Here is a 21,723-nt window from a genome sequence, read left to right on the forward strand (position 1 = left end):
AGGGCGGTGGCCTGCCCGGCTCCGGCGACGGCCCCCCGGGCTCGGACTCTGGCGGGCCGCCGGTGGTGACGGCGCTGGCGCCGCTCATGGTGCCCGAGCACGTCCCGCACGTGCCCCTCATCGCCGTGGCCAGGAACCCCGTCTTCCCCCGCTTCATCAAGATCATCGAGGTGAGGAGGGAGGGGGAAAGAGAAAAACAAAGCTTTAGATGGTTTGAGAGGAAATCCCGGTCTGAAAAGTAGGATTAAAATAAAATAAAATACTGAATAAAACACACATTTGCTTTGATCATCCAGTATTTATTGGATGATCAAAGTCCGCCCGTTCACTACGTTCAACATCTAAGGTCCTCCTCCGGGTGCCTACTCCGAGAGAGGCTCGGAGTGTGGCAATGAGGGACGGGGCCTTTTCGGTGGTGGCCCCCAGAATGTAGAATGATCTCCCTGATGAGGCTCGCCTGGCGCCAACGCTGCTGTCTTTCCGGCGCCAGGTTAAGACTTTCCTCTTTGCCCAGGCATATGGCGGCACATTTTAATCACCCATATATTTAGTTGCTGTTTTTTAACGGTTTTTAATGCTTTGTGTGTGTATGTTCTGTGTTTTAAATTTTGTATACTTGTTTTTATCTCAATTTTAGAATGTTTGTAAACCGCCTCTGGCTATGGGGACGGTATATAAGTGTAGTAAATAAATAAATGGCCAATTCTTCAGGAGCCATACTAATCTATTTCCACAGTTCCTTCCCAAACAATCTCTCCTATGTCCCAGCTGTGTACGGTCTCGTGGCCTCACTCCTGCCAGGCCTCATTGTGCAGGAAATAACAGATACTATGAGCGTGGGTGAAAAACTCTGTGTGCACCCCAAAGGCCACGGAGCCCATGTGCTGCGTGCGGTCTTGGATGGAGCTGCTTGGCTCACAGTGGGGAAACCTCCTCCCTGACCATTGTAGGTGGCAATGGGCAAACGCAAGCGCAATGCAGCTTTGCGTCTTTTTATTATTATTTATTTATTTATTTATTTATTGCACTTTTATACCGCCCAATAGCCGAAGCTCTCTGGGTGGTTCACAAAAATTAAAACCATAATAAAACGACCAACTCCCTGCACTCTCCTCATCCAACTCCCTGCACTTAGTATCTAGGCGCCCCAAGGCTGCCATCCAACAAGTACCACAGCAAGGGTGTCCAGCCAGCTCATGGGCCTGCTGCAGGTGGGCTGTTCCTTGGGCCAGAAGTCCAGCATCTTCAGAAACCAAGGACCACAAACTGGGGCAGAAAGATAACATCAAAAGAACAGAGTACCAAGGAAGGAAGGAGGGGGGGACTCCAGGTCCCATCAGCCCCTGGGCAGCATGGAGGCTGGGCGCTGCAGCCTTGGAGGAGATCCTTCAACTTGATCGATTTGATTTATTGCATTTATATCAAGCCCCATAGCCGAAGCGCTCTGGGCGGTTTACAGAAGTTAAAAACAGTGAACGTTAAAAACCAATATACAAAATTCAAAACCATCAAAAACAGTCTCTTAGCATTTAAAGAAGCAATAAAGGCTGATCTATTCCGGCTGGCTGATCTGGTGAAATGTTAGAATGTTTTAAGGATTTTTTTAATCATGTATGCTATGCTTTTGATCTGCTTTCTTAATCGGGTAAGAAAAATATTATTATTATTATTATTATTATTATTATTATTATTATTATTATTAGACGCTCTTCATGTCCTTGCTGTATTTATCATTGTTATTATTATTGTTGACTTTTCTATACCACCCCATGAAACTAGGGAGGAAAGGGGAGCAAGGATCTCCTGTCATGGTGTGGACTCTACGCCCCATAAGCCCCAGTTACCATGGTCCCTTGTCAGGGATGAATGGAATTGTAATCCTGGACATCTGTGGGGTGGGTGGGCTGGGATAGACACCCATCCCACCCACCAGCCTGGTCAGGGATGATGGGCATTGCAGCCCTGGATAGCCCACTCCCACCTTCCATATTCTTGCCACAGGAGGAGAGATTTGGGAGAGGGGAGAAACCATCTCCTGTCTTGATGCGGATATGAATAAATGATGGCAGCTTCTTTTTTGCATGTGGAAGAGTCCCTCGCCCGAAATTTATTTTATTTATTTATTAAGTTGATATACCGCCCCATAGCCGAAGCTCTCTGGGCGGTTTACAAAAGTTAAAAACAGTGAACGTTAAAACAGTATGCGTAATTTAAAACCATCCAAAATATAGAACCAGTATAAAACAGTATCCATTTTTGACAACAGCAGTATGACCCTTTCTCCGGTACTGCCCACATCTCGACTGTAAGCTCCTTGGGAGCAGAGAGCATAGTCGTTTGCTCAGTTTGACTCCATGTACTGCTGGTGATACGCGGTGATTTAGTTTCAAGGGAGAAAAAGGGCTTTACATTTGGCTCGGAAGCACCAGCGTTTTGCCTGGATACGATTCCTCCTAATCAGCCTCGCCCACCCTGGGCGCCCTCTAGGTGTGTCAGACCGCAACGCCTATCAATCCCCCCTCAAGGCCAGCATGGCTGGGGTTGATGGGACTTGCAGTCCCACACACTCTCCCCAGGGGAGGCCGCTCGACGTACTCAACGGCAAAGGATTTTGAGGCTGATTTTTACAATGATAAATTCTAAGCTTTCAGTGTGCTGCGTCTTTCACTGCTTCTACGGTTTCAGGCAGCAAAAGCGCTGGATATGGAGGGCTCATTCCCTCCACCCCCGGGACAGGTCACCCACTGCTTTGGCCTGAGGTATTGTCATGGATCGGGTGTACATACTTTGGCATGTCAGCCCTTGAACAAAGTCGTAATTCTGGACCCTGCTTTTCTCTTCTTGCCAATTTTAGCGACGGTGTCCTTGGCGGTGCTTCAGATGCCTGGTTGCCAGTTTTTTCAGGGCTACGTGGGGGTTGCTGGCTCACTCTTTGCTATCTTTCCCCTGGGGGAGCGTTTGAGAGAACACGTGACAGGGATCTGTGGGAACCGGGAACATCCTGCATTAAGTGGGGGGGAAGCCCATGAAATTGGGGGTAGGCTCACGTCCAGGGTTTGTTTCTCGTTTGTGGGAGGCTAAAACAGGTTTGAAAACATTTTGTCGTATGGATGTGTGCCCTTTTACTCTCAAAAGGCACGTTTTCACATTTCCAGGCATATCGGGGGATTTAGGATGTGACTCACATGTCAGGCATCTGCTGGACTTTTCAGCATATTTCATCATATTATTTGTGCCACTCATTTCCAGAAGAGTTTAAAAGCTCTTTCGGTTGAGTGGTTTGAAGCAAAAATTGCCATGGCAGCTTTCGTGTTAGCAAAATCTCGAGAAGGGTCTCTTTCCATCCTTCCTCTTGAATTGATTTTTCCAGCTCTACTCAAAAGGCACTACGGTCCCATACATGGACACGCATCCCACCGTCTCGGTTTTACCCTTGGTAGAAAGACTAGTGCAGAGTGCAAGAGGCCCTTGCGCTGTGGACGCTGGTAAGACAGGGCCAGACGAAGAGAGGACGGAACGTTCTGCAAAGTTCTTGTATGAGGTCGAAGGAGACCTTGGTGCCGCGTTCTCGCCTTTGATTCCCACGCAAACAAAAGTGCATATGTGTGTGTGTGTGTGTGTTGCAGGGGTCAGGGGCACATGGGATTTTAACTCCAGTTTCAGGGTTCTAACAGAGCCTTCAGTGCCGTTCTCGCCGTGCGTAAATCACAGCAGAATCTGTGCGATGTTTTTACCTGGAATGAAATCCCAGAGTGTTAAATGGGGTGGGGGGGTGACTCGCGGGTCGATGTATATAACAGCCTGTTGCTTTCTTGATGTAGGTACAACTCCCAGCAGTGCTGTCTGGAGGATGCTAGGAGTTGTAGTCAAACACAACTGAACAGCACCAGGTTGGGTAAAGCAGGTTTATTTGCGGTGTAGTGGTGAAGGTGTTGGACTGGGAGTCGGGAAATCCGGGTTCTAGTCCCCCCTCGGCCATGGAAACCCCCTGGGTGACTTTGGGCCAGTCACAGACTCTCAGCCCAACCTACCTCACAGGGTTGTTGTGAGGATAACATGGAGAGGCAGAGGATTATGTACGCCGCCTTGGGTTCCTTGGAGGAAAAAAGGTGGGATATAAATATAGTAAATAAATAAATATTGTCTTCTATATGCATTTTAGTGGAGAGTTGTCATTGTTTTTATAATACCTTAGTCGTGGTTCATTTTTTTTGGCACCACTAAGAACAGGAATGCTGGTGTTGGAAGTCCTGTGTTTCCTGGATCAACCTCCATCGGGACCTTCTGTTCTGCAAGTTAATTCTGCTCAGCTTCGTCGCAATTACACAAACAGCTGGTAGCTTGTTTGTGTAATTTATCTACCAGCTAACTGGCAGATGCCTTTAGGGTGGCTGACATTCGTTAAAAGACAAACAAACCAATAGTGCAACAATAAAAATATCAAACTATTAGAGCACTAAAAATGTTTAAAATATTACAATTAATCATTGAAACGGATCTGGTTGACGGCCGTAACACGTTGTCACCCTTTTCCGGAATGTCGTGGCTGAAGCTCAGCGCTCAGGCTGCTCTTCTCCCTGTCCAGAACCACCTTTGACCCTGTCTCAGGCTTCCTTGTCTTAACTCCTAGGTGAAAAACAAGAAACTCGTTGACCTGCTCAGGAGGAAAGTCAGCCTGGCTCAGCCGTATGCGGGAGTGTTTCTCAAGAAGGACGACAAGTAAGCTAAGTTTTTCTCACAGCGCTGATTGGGGTTTCTTCTAGAGCTGCACCGTGGCCTGTGACACGGTAGCAAGAAGGGAAATGTCGATTTAGACTAGGCCCACTCACTTCAATGGGTGGGCCATTAGATGCTGCCCGTTGGTGTCTATAGTAAAGACACAGTAAAACCCACAGATCTAACGCTTTGTTGCACAAAGTTGTGAATCGAAGGCACGGAGCCGAGTGGATCTTTGTGAGTTTTACATGGGATGCCCACGACACTCCCTCTAAATTTCCAATACACCCACAAGACCTAAACGTGATTGGGGAGCCTTGCTGGTCAGACGCCCAAAGCTAGCAGAATGGCCCTGTGGGCTATCAGAATGAGAGGGTAGTTTTTAACCGTGGCTTCCTCACCTGTTGCAATTATAGACGGCATTTTAAAGCTTAGTTCCTGATTTGCTGGGGATCTCATTGTAATTTGGAAGTCTTTTGCGTATGTCTTGTTCTACCTTCTGGGATCGCTTTGGTTTTTTGTATGTTGTATGTCCAAATAAAACTTCAAAAAGGAAAATAAAAAGATAAACTCTGGAAGTTAATTAATAGAAGTATAGCTTCCGAATCGCGTGAGGTACTGGTTCCTCTCTATTCGGCCCTGGTCAGGCCTCATCTAGAGTATTGCGTCCAGTTCTGGGCTCCACAATTCAAGAAGGACGCAGACAAGCTGGAGCATGTTCAGAGGAGGGCGACCAGGATGATCAGGGCTCTGGAAACAAAGCCCTATGAAGAGAGACTGAAAGAACTGGGCCTGTTTAGCCTGGAGAAGGGAAGGTTGAGGGGATACATGATAACACTCTTCAAATACTTGAAAGGTTGTCACACAGAGGAGGGCCAGGATCTCTTCTTGATCCTTCCAGAGTGCAGGACATGGAATAACAGGCTCAAGTGACAGGAAGCCAGATTCCAGCTGGACATCAGGAAAAGCGTCCTGACTGTTAGAGCAGTGCGACAATGGAATCAGTTACCTAGGGAGGTTGTGGGCTCTCCCACACTCAAGGCCTTCAAGAGGCAGCTGGACAGGCATCTGTCGGGGATGCTTTAGGGTGGATTCCTGCATTGAGCAGGGGGTTGGACTCGATGGCCTTGTAGGCCCCTTCCAACTCTGCTATTCTATGATTCTATAAGATTAGCAAATGCATCTCAGGTTTGGGCTGGAGGGGTGATTTCAAAGTTTGTTTCCTCTCCTTTGCTGTTCTTGCCAGCAATGAATCGGATGTGGTGGAGAACCTGAATGAAATCTACCAGACGGGGACTTTCGTCCAGATCCATGAGATGCAAGACCTGGGAGACAGGCTACGCATGATTGTCATGGGGCATCGGAGGTAAGGCCTCCTCCCGCGGTCCCCAGCTCCCCTGTTTTGTCCACCTCGGCGCAGTTAACGTCACTTGAGGACAAAGGGCTACGGAAGGATGCAAACCCTCGGGGAAGTGGCCAAGATGAACAGAATGCCGTCACGAAGAACCTCGACGGCAGGGCCTTCTCTGTAGCGGCACCCGCATTCAAGTTCTGAATTCTGACTTCAATTTTAATTGTGAACTGCCCAGAGAGCCTTGGCTGTTGGGCAGTATAAATATGTAATAAATAAATACTAGGAGGGCGTTTCTGGGCTGGAGAAGCTTTGCGTCTCCATCTACCGGGTGGGTGGGTGGGTGGGGGAGCATGGGTCCTTTTGTCGTCCCACCACCACCAAGCTGTTCGTCGTCAGTTGAAAATGGACTTGCCTGGAATCGCCCGGGGTGCTGCATGCCTGTGAGGGGTGTTGGGACCCTTCCTGCCCATAGGGACGGATCCAGGCCTGGAGCCGCTCTCGGGGCCTTCTCTGACCAAAGCAGAAGCTCCGGCCCTAGCCTTCCTGAGGCAGCCTGCTCCTTGTTTTGTCCCCGGGGGGCCAGGATCCGTATCAACAAGCGGCTGGAGGTTGAGGCCGAGGAGCCGGACGCCAAGCAGGCCAAGGCCCGCCGGAAGCCGAAGCGCTCCAAGCGGGAGGAGGAGGCGGAGGTGCCCTCGCTGGAGGCCGAGGAGATGCCGGCCGCGGTGCTGCTGGAACCGCTGGAGGCCTCCCAGGCCGAGGTGCTCATGGTGGAGGTGGACAACGTGGCCCACGAGGAGTTCCAGGTCACCGAAGAGGTCAAAGTGAGTGAGGGGGCACAGGGAGGGGCGGGGGGGCAGCGGCTCCTCCGTTTGGCGCCTGGAGACGGAGGCTACAAGGGGGCAGAGCGGATAGACCTGTTTTGGCCCGGGGCTACACCAGAGTCTCTTGGGGTGGGAGCAGGTGGGTGAGGCCTGCTGTAAGTGGAAATAAAGGACCCACCCTTCTGAGTGTGTCCCCCCCTCTCCAATCGCGGCAGGCTCTGACGGCGGAAATTGTCAAGACGATCCGGGACATCATTGCCTTGAATCCTCTTTACAGGTACGTTCCTATACCTGTGACACGTGAATAGACCTGTAACGCTTTCTTCCGCCTCCCCTGGTATCCGGAGGGTACCAGGCTGGGAAAGGCGGCCTCGGTCGAGCCATGCGTAAACCCTGGTGGGGCTTTCATGCCTGCGGCTGGGTGTGGGCTGAGCCTGCCGCTTGAGTCTTGCGGCCGCGGTAGCAGAGCCCCTGTACGGGCCTTCTGTTCCGTCCCCGGCAGTGTCTCCTGCCCGAAGGACCTCAGGTCCCAGACGATGGGGAGGCTCTTTCGTTGCCGGAGACCCTAGGGCAACGCTGCTGCCGGCCTGCAGCTTGGCTCCGTGCGGGAGCAGCGGTGTTCTCCGAAGTCCCGCTGAGTGTGGCCCGGGGCCCCTTAACACCCCGTTCCGTAACACCCCTACCGGCTCGCACGGCAAAACCCTCTCGGTTCCTCGCAGGGAATCTGTGCTCCAGATGATGCAGGCCGGGCAGCGGGTGGTGGACAACCCCATCTACCTGAGCGACATGGGGGCCGCCTTGACGGGGGCCGAGTCGCACGAGCTGCAGGACATCCTGGAAGAAACGAACGTAAGGAGAGGAGGCCCGGGAGGGGCCTGGCGGGAGCGCGCCCTGCCCTGAAGCACGGGTGGGGAACCTCTTCCAGCCAGAGAAGCTCTCGGGGGCTGCCTCCCAAGGGAAGGGGCAGGGCCAGAACACCAGTCCATCTTGGCTTAAAGCTTTTCACTGCCTGTCTCTGGGTCTTAGGAGAGGCATTTCAGCCATTCGATATTGGGGAACGACCCATGGAGGGCCACAGAGTTCGGGCCGCGGCCTGAGCCTCCGCGCCCCTTGGCCAAATGTGACCCCTTCTGAGTTTGCTGCCTCCTTTCCCCCTAGATCCCGAAACGTCTCTACAAAGCGCTCTCGCTGCTCAAGAAAGAATTTGAGCTGAGCAAGCTGCAGCAGCGTCTCGGGCGAGAGGTAAGGCCCAGCAGGGGGGAAGCTGAGGCGCCTTTGGCCCCCTGCAAGGTTCGGGGACGGCTGTGGGCCTTCTGGCCTCCTTGTCAGCCTCTTATGGAGGGAGGCGGGAACTGGGGCAGGAGAGGGGCGCCTGGAGCCCCGTCCCAAGGACGAAATGGGTTTGGGCCTGGAAAGAGGGGCGTGTCCGTGGCTGCATCCCTCCTCTCCCGGCGAAATCTCGGAGAGCCACCCGGTGGCTTCTCACGGCAGTCGCCCTAATGGCTGAGCTGCCTTTCGCCTGCCTCAAAAGCGCCCCTGCTGGGTCGGTCCAACGGTCTGTCTCATCCCAGGTCTCGTTTCTCACTGTGTCCAGCCAGCTACCTGCAGGCAGCGGAGGCCGGTCGCTTGCATGTCCTTGGGGCGGGGAATCCGTTCCGGGTTTCGGTCAGAACCAGTCGGAGCTCTGCACGTCGTGAGGCTCCTCTGGAGTCCTGACTGTGAAACCCAGAGCGGATTCCCTGCCCCACTGACGTCAGAGACACCCGCTTCCACCGCCTATGCGGGGGCCCTTTAGCAGGACATGAATGCAGAAGTCGCCCCCTTGTTTATTCATTTTACTTAACAGTGTTTTTACCCCACACGTCAGCCATAAACAGCCCCCCACACACACACACATAGAGCAGGTTATGAAGACTCATAATGAGAGCCTCTGATCTGAAAGACGCCACACGAAAGGAGGAGGGAGGGGGAGGGAGGAGGAAAACAGCAGCACCTGGCACCAGTTCTTAGATCCAGAGGCGTTCTTTCTGGCAAGGCAGGGCGTAAGAAGCACTCCTTCGCTCTTCCTTCTCTGTCTGATGTTTGGGGCTTGGCTGCTCGTCTTCTTCCTGGGAGATGGGCGGGAGCGTGCAGCGTTCCCTGGCACCCTTTTTAAGACCGCTGGGCCCTGCCGAGCAGCTTTGATCTCTAGTTGGGCTGTTCATGATCATTCACTGATGAACAACACCCTGCCAACAAAGCCCCCGCCGGGAATTGCTCTTTCCCTCGCTCTGTGATGCAGTGTCTTCGAGTTGCACGGGCGGACAGCTGATGCGTGGGGAAGGGGGGTGTATTTCCTAAGCTGCCGTCTTTCAGGGGCTCAGGGCGGCCTTTTTGCATCCCCCCCCCCCCGCAGGTGGAGGAGAAGATCAAGCAGACGCACCGCAAGTACCTCCTGCAAGAACAGCTCAAGATCATCAAGAAGGAGCTGGGCTTGGAGAAGGAGGACAAAGACGCCATTGAGGAAAAGTTCCGGGAGCGCCTGAAGGAGCTCGTGGTGCCTAAGCACGTCATGGAGGTGATCGACGAGGAGTTGAACAAGCTGGGCCTGCTGGATAATCACTCCTCGGAGTTCAAGTGAGCCCTCGCCATGTATCTGGGCTGGGTGCGTCTGCCTCTGGACAGGTCCTCTGGGAGGGGAGCGCTTTTAGGCCGGGCCTGCTGTAAAGCAGCCTTCTCCAGCCCGGTTCCTGCCAGACGCCCGGCTGGGTTTGCAGTCCGGAACGAGCCGGGTTGGAGAAGGCCGCTCTCCTGATAATGTGTTTTTGCGGAGGTGGAAACCTCACGGGGCAAAGCTGTGTCTGTACCTCACGGTGGGACTTGGAATCATCGAATAGTAGAGTTGGAAGGGGCCTATAAGGCCATTGTAAACCACCCAGAGAGCTTCGGCTATTGGGCGGTATAGAAATGCAATAAATAAATAATAAATAAACACACACATTCCCTTGGACACTGTCTGGATCTTGTTCTCACTCGGAATTGCTCTGTGTTGGTCTTTTCTACTGCTCACTTTCCGCTGTCAGATCATCACCTAGTTTCTTTCAATATTACTCATAATCCTCCTCCTTCACGTCCCGCTTCTCGCTCTTGTCGTGACTTGCAATCTATCAATTACGAGGCTTTTTCCCAGTCCCTAGCCTCCTCCCTTCCTTCTGTCTGTTCGGCTGTCTCCTTGGACTCAGCTGTCTCCTTCTTTAATTCCTCCTTATCTTCAACTCTTGATAATCTTGCTCCATCTACAACTCGGATAGTTCGCCCTTCTCAACCCCAACCGTGGCTCAGCTCTTTCCTCCGCTACCTTCGCTCTTGTTCCCGGGCAGCTGAACGCCTTTGGTGTAAGACCAGGGACCGGGCAGACTTTGTCCATTACAAATTTGTACTTTCCTCTTTCTCTTCTGCCATCTCACTGGCCAAACAGCAGTACTACTCAACGCTGATCCAGTCAAATGCTAGGCATCCTCAGCGGCTCTTTGCGTCCTTCAATTCTCTTCTGAAGCCTAATCCGCCATCTCTCCCCGCCTCTCTGTCTGCTAACAACTTTGCCTCTTTTTTCAATGCTAAAATCCAAACTATCCGCTCTGATCTGGCCAGCTCTGCCCCTCTTCCAGTTCCTGTTCCTCATCTGTCAGCTCCTCCTGCAAATTTCTCTGCGTTTCCTTCGGTCTCTGCGGATGAACTGTCTACAATACTGCGCTCTTCGAAGCCTTCCACTTGTTCTCGTGATCCGATTCCTTCTCGCGTCTTTATTAATCTTATTCCTGCTATCCTCCCTTCCTTGCTACATATTATTAATCTTTCTCTGTCCTCTGGTTCATTTCCTTCTGCTTTTAAACATGCTACAGTCTCTCCCATTCTCAAGAAACCTACTCTTGATAGGCTATCTCTGTCTAACTACCGACCTGTCTCTTTGTTGCCGTTTGTTTCAAAGATCCTGGAGCGTGCGGTCTACTCTCGCTGTCTTGACTTTCTTTCTAGTAACTCTGCTTTGGATCCATTTCAATCTGGATTCCGTCCTCTGCATTCCACCGAAACAGCCCTTACTAAGATCACCAATGATCTCCTTACTGCCAAGTCTAAAGGCCATTATTCCGTTCTTATTCTCCTTGATCTAACTGCAGCCTTTGACACGGTTGATCATGATCTTCTCTTAGATTCCCTTCATGACCTTGGATTTTGTGGCTCTGTCTATAACTGGTTTGCCTCCTATCTAGCGGGTCGCTCTTTCAGCGTGTTGACTAATGGCAGCTCGTCTTCCTCCTTTCCCTTTTCAGTAGGGGTTCCGCAAGGCTCGGTGCTTGGCCCGTTGTTGTTTTCCTTATACATGTTGCCCTTGGGCAAGCTTATTCAATCTCATGGTCTCCAATATCATCTGTACGCCGATGATACACAACTATATCTGTCATCTCCGGAACTTTCTCCTGATGTTCACGATCGTATCTCGGCATGTCTTTCAGATATCTCAGCTTGGCTGCTTCATCGTCGCTTGAAGCTTAACATGGCAAAGACTGAATTGCTTGTTTTTCCTCCTAAACCTTCTCCTCATCTCTCATTCTCTCTTACTGTCAATGATGTTACGCTTACTCCGGTCAAGGAAGCTCGTAGCCTTGGCTTTATCTTCGACTCCTCGCTCTCCTTTATTCCTCATATTGAGGCAGTAGCTAAATCTTGTCGATTTTTCCTGTATAATATTGCCAGGATTCGATCATTTTTGTCTGTCTCTTCTGCCAAGACGCTTGTTCATGCACTGGTTATTTCACGGTTGGACTACTGCAACCTTCTTCTCTCTGGCCTTCCTTCTTCTCACATCAGCCCGTTGGTTTCTGTTCACCACTCTGCCGCAAAGATCATCTTCTTAGCACGCCGCTCCGACCATGTTACTCCGCTTCTGAAATCTCTTCATTGGCTTCCAATTCACTTCAGAATCCAATATAAACTTCTCCTGTTAACCTTCAAAGCTTTTCACGGTCTAGCTCCTTCCTATCTCTCCTCTCTCATCTCACACTATTGCCCCACTCGTGCTCTTCGCTCCTCTGATGCCATGTTTCTCGCCTGCCCAAGGGCCTCTACTTCCCTTGCTCGGCTTCGTCCATTTTCATCTGCTGCCCCTTACGCCTGGAACGCTCTTCCAGAACATTTGAGAACTACAAGTTCAACCACAGCTTTTAAAGCTCAACTAAAAACTTTTCTTTTTCCTAAAGCTTTTAAAACTTGATGTTGTGCAGACTTCTACTGTTACTTTCTACTGTTAGTTTTTCCCTACCCTGTGCCTGCTTACCCTTCCCTGTACCTGTTGGCATTCTCTTCCCCTCCTTATTGTTTTACTATGATTTTATTAGATTGTAAGCCTATGCGGCAGAGTCTTGCTATTTACTGTTTTACTCTGTACAGCACCATGTACATTGATGGTGCTATATAAATAAATAATAATAATAATAATAACACACACACACCCCGTTCAACGCAGGAATCCACCCTAAAGCATCCCTGACAGGTGGTTGTCCAGCTGCCTCTTGAAGGCCTCTAGTGTGGGAGAGCCCACCACCTCCCTAGGTCACTGGTTCCATTGTCGTACCGCTCTAACAGTCAGGAAGTTTTTCCTGACTTGGATGGCCGGGAGGGGCTTTCGGGCGCTGAAGGCAACCCCTTCCTCCCCAAGAAAGCCCTCTGGTGGGGCGCCTTCCTGCTGCCTCACGGTCCCCAGACGATGCAGGTCTCTGCCATTTCAGGGTGTGGAGTGAGATGGGGGACGTTTCTCATTTCTATCCTGTTTGTGTATTTATTTATTTATTTTCAAACCTATCCCCGTGTGGCTTGCTATAAAAATAGGAAAAGTCGACGGGACAGAAATGATATATGGCACCGAGCCGATAATAGCTATCAAAGTGCAGCAATTAGAATATGAAACAGGAATATGAAGGATCTCTAGAAGCATGGCAAGTTTAGAACTTGCGTCAGAAGCCGACGGGAGTAAAGAAGAAATCCGTGACGGTGCAGGCTCCCTCTTGGGCTGCCTTTGAGAGTCTGGGAGCCACCACCGAGACGGCCCTGTCTCTCCTGCTGAGGATTGTAGTCCAACAGATCTGGAGGACGCCGGGTTGTGGGGAAAGCTGGTCTGTAGACCCCAGAGGAAACCGCCCTGGATCTTATTCCGCCTATTTCGGAGGGCGGGGAGAACGGAGGCTCAGAAGGCACGGGGTTTGGGCAGGCCCCTCCATGCCACGGGGTTGGCGCTCATGGGCGGCTCTGCGGTTTTGGTCTCCTCCAGCGTCACGCGGAACTACTTGGACTGGCTGACCTCCATCCCGTGGGGCAAGTGCAGCGAGGAGAACCTGGACCTGTCCAGAGCCCAGGCGGTGTTGGAGGAGGACCATTACGGCATGGACGACGTCAAAAAGAGAGTGCTGGTAAGGTCCACGGGTCCCAGTCCTTGGGAGACCCCGCTGGGCCTGGGCACAACTTGAGGCGGCCGGCAGACCTGGGATTTGGGGAGGGGGGAGGGCGCGTCGCGGCGGAGCACCGGATCGTTGGTCCCACGCCTATTCTCTCACCTGCCTGCCCAGCCAGTGAAGTCGTTGTCGGGTGGTTCCGGATGGGTTTGGGGCCTGTTTAGATCCCACTCGGGGTCTGTGTGTGGGTTTTGGGGGGCCTGCCGGGTGATCTGCTAAACTCCTTCCTTACACACACACACAGGAGTTCATCGCCGTCAGCCAGCTGCGGGGCTCCACCCAGGGCAAGATCCTCTGCTTCTACGGCCCCCCCGGGGTCGGCAAGACCAGCATCGCCCGCTCCATCGCCCGCGCCTTGAACCGGGAGTACTTCCGCTTCAGCGTCGGCGGCATGACAGACGTGGCAGAAATCAAAGGGCACAGGTACGTCCGGCTCGGCCCTCTTCTCCCTCCGTAGGGCCCGCCCCAAAAGATGGCGGTTGCGGTACCAGGATGGGGAATCGCCGTCCTTCCCACCGCAGCCTTCACAGTGATGGCCCCTCCACCTTTTGGAACTCCCTCCCAGGAGAGGTGCCCTTAGCTCCCCGGGCTCTGTGTCTGTGTGTGTGTGTGTGTATTTTTAAACGTCCGTTACCTTTTTATCTACAGAAGCGTTTGGTTCTTGCCTTGTTGGCCTTTTATTCTTGTTGTATTTTAATTAGTTCAGTGTGGAAATTCCATTTTATGGTTGTTTTATATTGGCCCAGGGCTTTATTAACCTTGTAAGCTGACCTGTGCTCCTTTTGGAGGAAGGGTTTGAGTAGAAACACTTCAAATAAATACCCTTTTTAAAAAAGTAAAATAAATATTCTGAGTTGTGTGCTGGGGAAAGCTTGGTTCAGCGACCGGTCTGAATTCTGCTAACTATAATAAACAGTACTGGCTTTTTTAATTTTCAACTAAGTCTTTCAATCCATGAGGACCAGAAACTTGTCCACATAACTCTCTTTAAAAGTAAAAACGCAGATTGCCAGGGAGATGAATTCTTGGCCCGGTGCCGCTTTTTCCTGTCCCATCTATGCCTTTCACGGCCAGACATCTAAACCTGGGATCGTGGGAAGTCAGGAAGGCACTTTTAAAAGCCAACCACCCTTCGCTCTGCTTTATCTGCCCACGAGTGCTGGTGTGTGTGACTCCAAGCGCGTTCTCTCTCTCTCGCTCTGCAGGCGGACGTACGTGGGAGCGATGCCGGGGAAGATCATTCAGTGCCTCAAGAAGACCAAAACGGAGAACCCCCTGATCCTCATCGACGAGGTAACGAGGCGCCTTTCCCCTGGCTCTTCAAAACGGAGCCCTGCGGGGCCCTTCAGCCACCCAGAGCAAAGAAGGGTGTGTGTGTGTGTGTGTGTGACTGCAGCGGGCTCTCCGTTCTGTGGCGCAGGTAGACAAAATCGGGCGCGGCTACCAAGGGGACCCCTCCTCGGCTCTGCTGGAACTCCTCGACCCTGAGCAGAACTCCAACTTCCTGGATCACTACCTCGACGTCCCCGTGGATCTCTCCAAGGTACGTGCTTCTCATAGAATCATAGAATAGCAGAGTTGGAAGGGGCCTACAAGGCCATCGAGTCCAACCCCCTGCTCAATGCAGGAATCCACCCTAAAGCATCCCTGACAGATGCTTGTCCAGCTGCCTCTTGAAGGGCCTCTAGTGTGGGAGAGCCCACAACCTCCCTAGGTAGCTGATTCCATTGTCGCACTGCTCTAACAGTCAGGAAGTTTTTCCTGATGTCCAGCCGGAATCTGGCTTCCTTTAACTTGAGCCTGTTATTCCGTGTCCTGCACTCTGGGAGGATCGAGAAGAGATCCTGGCCCTCCTCTGTGTGACAACCTTTTAAGTATTTGAAGAGTGCTGTCATGTCTCCCCTCAATCTTCTCTTCTCCAGGCTAAACATGCCCAGTTCTTTCAGTCTCTCTTCATAGGGCTTTGTTTCTAGACCTCTGATCATCCTGGTTGCCCTCTTCTGAACACGCTCCAGCTTGTCTGCGTCCTTCTTGAATTGTGGAGCCCAGAACTCTTCCTCTTGTGCCATGGGCTCTGCCAGCCACAGCAACTCCCTGGAACGGGGACGGGGTTGGAGTGCCAATTCCCATCCGCCTTTGCCTGCCTAGGCAACAGGGAGGGCTACCGGGGGATGCTTGGAGCTGTAGCCCCCACACATCTAGAGCGCACCAGGTGGGCGGAAGGCTAGCCCATGTTACATAGCTGAGCTCGAAGGATTCCCCTTCCACCTACTCCGTGTTCTTTCCTGCACCGAGTGCAAAAGACGCCTTTGTTTATCTCCCCCGGTCTTTTAAGCGGCCCTTTGTTGGAAGGGCTTTTAATGTGTGTTTTTTAAGGTGGCTTTTAAATTGCATCGACCTTCCTGACGTTTCGTTTCAGCAGCGCGCTTTTTATCCTTCCCCTCTGCGCCACGCCGGTTACAGGGCAGCGCAGCAATAGCATCTGAAGCGCTCTGAGGTTGCACGCCCACGCCTGTCTGACTTCTCCGCCTTGACTTTTGCAGGTTCTCTTCATTTGTACGGCCAACGTGACGGAAACGATCCCAGAGCCCCTGCGGGACAGGATGGAGATGATCAACATTTCGGGATACGTCGCCCAAGAGAAGTTGGCGATAGCCGAGGTGAGGGCCGAACCGTTTTGACGACGCTGGCCGGGCCCTGCTGCTCACCTCTCCCTGGTTCTGTTGCTGGTTTCTGGCTTCTGGTGGATTTTAACGGCATGATTAACAGCTGCCACCTGCAAAGAGAGTGGAGGCCGTGGAGTCTGAACATGCATTTATTTATTTCCTTCATTTCTATACCGCCCAATAGCCGAAGCTCTCTGGGCGTTGCACGAAAATTAAAACCGTAAGATACAGCGTAAAATATAATATGGGAGCTTAAAACCACAATGTCAAAGTATAAGCGGAATAAAACCGAGCAGCAAGGCAGACATTTAAAATGCATGTTTAATTTTGTTTTTTTTTAACTATCCTCCGTTTCCATCATTATCGGTTTATTTGCTCTCTGAGTTTCCACAGTAAAACCCAGCACAAAACATTTACACGGCAAAATATAGCAACGCTTCTCAATAATTAAGCGTTACAAATCGGAACAAGGTTGAGGAAATCAAACACATAGAAACACCTCACATTCATAAACGCAAGGAAGGCTCAAACAGGCCCCATAGTTACAGTCACAACGGAGAAATCAAGAAACCCAGAGAGCAGAAATATCCTTGGTAGCTGAGACCCACTTCAACTGTCATGGCCAGTTCCTGGGTTTTTAACGCAGGGATGGGGGGCGGGCAGCTGAGCTCGCTGCCTTCCGCATGCCCGTCGCTTCCGTTTTCAATTAACAGCCTAGGAACGCCCCATTCCTGGGTTGTTTCCTGACATACAAACCCGGAACTCTGGGATGTTCAGGGGTAAAACAACCCGGAATTCTCCCGAGAGTTGCCCAGAGTTTGTCATTGGTACTTGAGTCTTACAAGGCAAGGGTTTGGGCTGGAGGCAGGCACAGTGGCGGAACTGGGTTCAAGGCAGGATTGGAAAAATCTTCCTCTTTGGAGTCTGTATCCATTGTGTGCCTTTCCTCTTTCTTTCCCCCACCAGCGGTATTTGGTCCCTCAAGCCCGGGTCCTGTGCGGGCTGGATGAGGCCACGGCCAGCATCACCCCGGACGTGCTGACAGTCCTCATTAAGCAGTACTGCCGGGAGAGCGGCGTGAGGAACCTCCAGAAGCAAGTGGAGAAGGTGGGGGGGCAGAAGCGTGTCCTTTTTGTGGGTTGGGTGGGCTCTCGGCCCCCGCTCTCCGCAAGCCCGAACCGCCTCCCTTCTGCGCAGGTGCTCCGGAAATCCGCGTATAAGATTGTTAGCGGGGAAGCCGAGAAGGTCGAGGTGACGCCGGAGAACCTCCAGGACTTTGTGGGGAAGCCCATCTTCACGGTGGACCGGATGTACGACGTGACTCCGCCCGGCGTGGTGATGGGGCTCGCCTGGACCGCCATGGGTGAGGCGGATCGGGGCTGGACTTGGGTGTGGGCCTGCAGATCTCAGCGTGGCCTCAAGTCTTCCTTGGGCAGGAGCGCTCTCTGGCTCTCTCTGGCTGCCCCCCCCCAACCCCAGAGCTAGAAATGGGCAACCGACATGGTGCGGGACGGAAGCGCCTTCCCTGCACGTTACTCAAAGTTTGGGGCGCTCTGGCTTCAAAACGAGCTGACGCGGCCGCCTCGAGGGTCGTTTTCGACATGGAAAGGCGGGGTACAAATCAGATTAAGTGGGCGGGGGCTTGAAAAGTGACGCACGGGGCGGAGAAAGAGACGGAAAGGTCCCCCTTTCACGGTGTCAGGATTCAAGCGGGACCCAGGAAGCGGAGGAGCAGGCGGTCAAGGCGCAGGGCTGATTCACATGGAGCGCCCTGACACAGGGCGCAGGGGTGGATTCTGGCTTGGATGCCATTTGAGGAGGGCGGTTAGGCAATATTTATGGACAGGGAGGGCGGGAGCCGAATGGTCTCCCAACGGCTGTTTAACCACGGCCTTCGTGTTTGGAGGCAATGCATCAATGCATCACGAGGGGACATCAGAAGAGCCCTGCTGGGTCAGACCAAAGCATTCATCTCGTCCAGAATTCTGTTCACACAGTGGCCAGCCAGCTGCCCCAAAGGGGAAACCCACAAGCGGAGCATGAGCCCAGTCCGCCCATGTTCCCCAGCTACTGGTCGCTAGCACAGAGCCATCAGGGCCAGTAGCCAGTGACAGCTTTCTCCTCCGGGAATTGATCCAGCCCTGCTTTTAAAGCCCTTCCAAACGGGCGGCCATCCCTCCATCTCGTGGTCCTGACCATCTCGTGGTCGTTTCATATGCGCTGTGTGATCTCTCCTGAATCTCCCACCCGTCGGCTTCATGGGATAATGACCCCGTTGGGTTTTAGGGTTATGAGAAGGAGGGAAATGTCTCTTTCTCCGCAGCATGCATAATTTTGTCCACCTCCATCACGTCTCCCCTCACTTGGCTGCTCTCTAAGCTGAACAGTCCCAGATGTTGTAACCTCGGCGGGGAGTTGTTTCTGCCCCTGGTTGCCCTTGTGGGCAACTAAAGGGAGAGGCCCTTGGCCCTCATAGCCTGCTGGAGGCATCCATGCAGAGAGCTGGCTTTGGGCTGGCCAGCCAGCATCCCCTTAGGCAACTCGTAGGCCTCCCGGTCTGGCGGCGGGGCGCAGCTGTGAAGTCACACCTGCCCGGCTGTTCTTCCAGGTGGCTCCACCTTGTTCATTGAGACGTCCCCCCGGCGCCCAAAGGACAAGGAGAACCAGGACGGCTCCCTGGAAGTCACGGGCCAGCTGGGCGACGTCATGAAGGAGAGCGCCAAGATCGCCTACACCTTTGCCCGGGCCTTCCTGATGCAGAAGAGGCCCGGCAACGAGTACTTGCTGACCTCCCACATCCACCTCCACGTGCCTGAGGTACGTGTGGCCCCAGCGCGGCCTCCGTGCTTTCGGGGTCCTACCGGTGCCCCTCTTTTTAAGGTTTGGGGATCTGGCCAAACTCTGGCACCGCGAGCCACTTCGCTGGCCCTAGAGAGGTGCCTGCATTCGTGTGCGTCTCCGAGAGAGAGGCACAGCCCTGCAGTTCCTCCACCCAGCGCTGCTCATCTTTCCCCACAGGGCGCCACCCCGAAGGACGGCCCCAGCGCCGGCTGCACCATTGTGACGGCCTTGCTGTCCTTGGCGATGGATGAGCCCGTGAGGCAAAACGTGGCCATGACCGGCGAGGTGTCGCTGACGGGGAAGATCCTGCCCGTAGGAGGAATCAAGGAGAAGACCATCGCGGTAAGCGGCGCAGCCTTCCGGCTTTTACTTCCCGTTTTTTTAAAAATGGTGAACCGCCTTTCATCCTGGCGGACGCCAGGCTTAAAAGGAAGGGTGGGAAATCAAAATGACCGAAAAACACTAGAAAAATTCAGTTCCTCTTATCCGGATGGCAACTCGCATCAGTCCTACCCAGTGCGGAGGGATGATGAGAGTTGCAAGCCAATGGCCACCCACCCCCATCCAGGGCCGGTGCCAGGCTTTTTTGCGCCCTAGGCAAGGTGAGCTGCTTTCACACACACACACACACTGTATCCCCCCCACCCCAGGTAGGCGGAGACAGGTTACCTGTCCCTCGCCTGAAGTCCTCCTGGCTTGGCGGGACGCTGCGGTGGGGTGGGCGGGCAGCTCCAATTCCGTCCGTTCGCCGCCCCCCAGCGTCCCGGCTTGTCTTTGGCTGGGAGCCCCCAGCCGAAACCAAGCCAGGAAGCTGAGGGAGGGCAGTCAGACGGCTCCACGTTCTGATGTCCAGCGTGCACCGGAAGTCAGAACGTGGAGCCATTCCTTCCCCTACCCCAGCGTCCCGGGTTGGCTTCGGCTGCTGGGCGGGCGCCCAGCTGAAGCCAAGCCAGGGACGCTGGGGAGCAGGGCGGAAGGCTGGGAGGGCGACTTCCAGGGGCGCTTACCTTGGCGCTCTAGGCGGCCGCCTCACTGGCCTCTATGGAAGCGCCGGCCCTGCCCCCATCTCTCTTGTACATCTAGCCTCATTATTGCCTTGCGGGACGTGTTCCCTGCCCACTACTGGTCTGTGTCTGGTGCCAAAGCCATTTATTTGGCCGGCCGTAGGGATCCCTCAAGGCGGGGATGTTGGCGGGGTGGAGGCATGTTCAGAGGCACGCATTGACTGCTTTTCCCCTTTCTTCCCAGGCCAAGAGAGCCGGCGTTTCCTGTATCATCCTCCCATCAGAGAACAAGAAGGATTACGGCGACCTTGCCGACTTCATCACGGAAGGACTCGAAGTACACTTTGTGGAGCACTATAACGAAATATTTGACATTGCTTTCCCAAAGCCCGATTCCCCGGGACGGTGAACGGCAGCCACGGCTGCGTCTTGGTGCCTCTTTCACGCAATGCCGGTCTGGGCCCTCCTGCCCGTGCTCCCAGTTCAGGAGCAAGACGCGTGGGTTCGAGCAGAGTGGATGGCCCTTGTTTCCTGCTGACTCGGTCGCTGAAGCCTGCTCCACACCGAACAATCTGAATTATGAACTAATTAAAAGTATTTCCAGTGGAACGGAATGTTGCTCTTCCTTTTAATCTTTTCTTATTATGGCTTAAAAAATTCAGCTGCCTGCTGGTGTTGTTCTGTCTTGACTCCCAATATTTATTTTGCCCTCAAATTTAAAACAAACAGCGTCACCCCTCAGGGATCCAACATCCCACCTCCAAACATGCGGCAAACCCCCTCTTCTCAATGATTCTGTTCCGTTTCCAAAGTGATTGGCACGGGGCCACGAACGTTCAGTATTAGAAGGAACATTGATGAGGCTTCCTATAGGTTCCCCGTGTCTTTCTCTGCTCCCTCCTGAACCTGGTGCAAAAGGGGAGGAAGTGGGGATTTCATGGCTGGAGTTAGGGGCGTTAGAATCCTCTCCCTTGCATTTCTAAATATTGGCAGGTGTTCGCCTTGTTGCAAAAAGAGTCTCTCTTCCTTCCCATACCATAGAGAAGCACTTGAGAGCTTCTGGGAACTTTTCATTAGTGCAGGATTAGTCCCTGATGGCAAGCTGTGGCCATCTGGTTGCCAAAGGCCTCCGAGGTTTATGCCTGAGCACTACAGCCTCAGGGTTGCTTTCCCAAATCGAGTCCATCTGATTGTGAACGGGGAGCCCAAGTTAGATTCATCTCAGAGGAAATCCAGTCTGCAAAGCGCCTACACTGGAGGAAGAGGGTGTTACACCACACGAAGCTAGGACTTGATCCTTGGAGGGTTCCTCCCCTCCAACCACTAGGTAAAACTACCCAATTTGGTTTCTGTTTCTCCCCTTTTTTTAAATCTAGGACAGCATCTAAATTTATCTCTAGCTTTATTCATGAAAAGACTGCTGAGTTGATCTCAGTCATTCTAGCTAAAGAGGGCAGGGCTCCTGCAGCTTTAACTGTTGGGATGAAGAGGGGATTTCACCTGGGGCTGCAGGCATCTGCACACGCGTGGGTTTGAGCAGAGGGGACTGCCCCAGATGATGGCCCTTGTTTCCTGCTGCCTTGGTCACTGAAACCTGCTCCACGCCGAATGATCTGAATTATGAACTAATTAAAAGTATTTCCAGTGGAATGGAACATTTCTCTTACTTTTAATGGTTTTTTTTTCTTCTTATGGTTTAAGGAATTCAGCTGCCTACTGGTGTTGTTCTGTAGGACAGCATTTCTTGCCTCCCAGTATTTATTTTGCCCCCAAAGCAACATCACCCCTCAACCACCACCCCAGTGCCAGGAGCCCCCCCCCCTTCCCGTAAAG

The 21,723-nt window shown here is 52.8% G+C and overlaps 1 protein-coding gene across 1 annotated transcript; it reads left to right on the forward strand.

Annotated features, from left to right (window-relative positions):
* On the forward strand, window positions 1-20,504 carry LONP1 (lon peptidase 1, mitochondrial). Its single transcript, XM_063146870.1, has 18 exons — window positions 1-170; window positions 4,631-4,719; window positions 5,963-6,082; window positions 6,654-6,894; window positions 7,110-7,171; window positions 7,614-7,743; window positions 8,053-8,136; window positions 9,290-9,510; window positions 13,199-13,337; window positions 13,624-13,802; window positions 14,585-14,672; window positions 14,800-14,922; window positions 15,923-16,039; window positions 17,012-17,152; window positions 17,243-17,408; window positions 18,654-18,862; window positions 19,064-19,228; window positions 20,135-20,504. The coding sequence occupies exons 1-18, from the start codon at window positions 87-89 to the stop codon at window positions 20,297-20,299; spliced, it is 2,523 nt and encodes an 840-aa protein (XP_063002940.1). The 5' UTR covers window positions 1-86; the 3' UTR covers window positions 20,300-20,504.
* Window positions 20,505-21,723: the final 1,219 nt, after the last annotated feature.

This window comes from Elgaria multicarinata, chromosome 23 (assembly GCF_023053635.1).
Source record: "Elgaria multicarinata webbii isolate HBS135686 ecotype San Diego chromosome 23, rElgMul1.1.pri, whole genome shotgun sequence".
NCBI classification, from domain to species: Eukaryota; Metazoa; Chordata; class Lepidosauria; order Squamata; family Anguidae; genus Elgaria; species Elgaria multicarinata.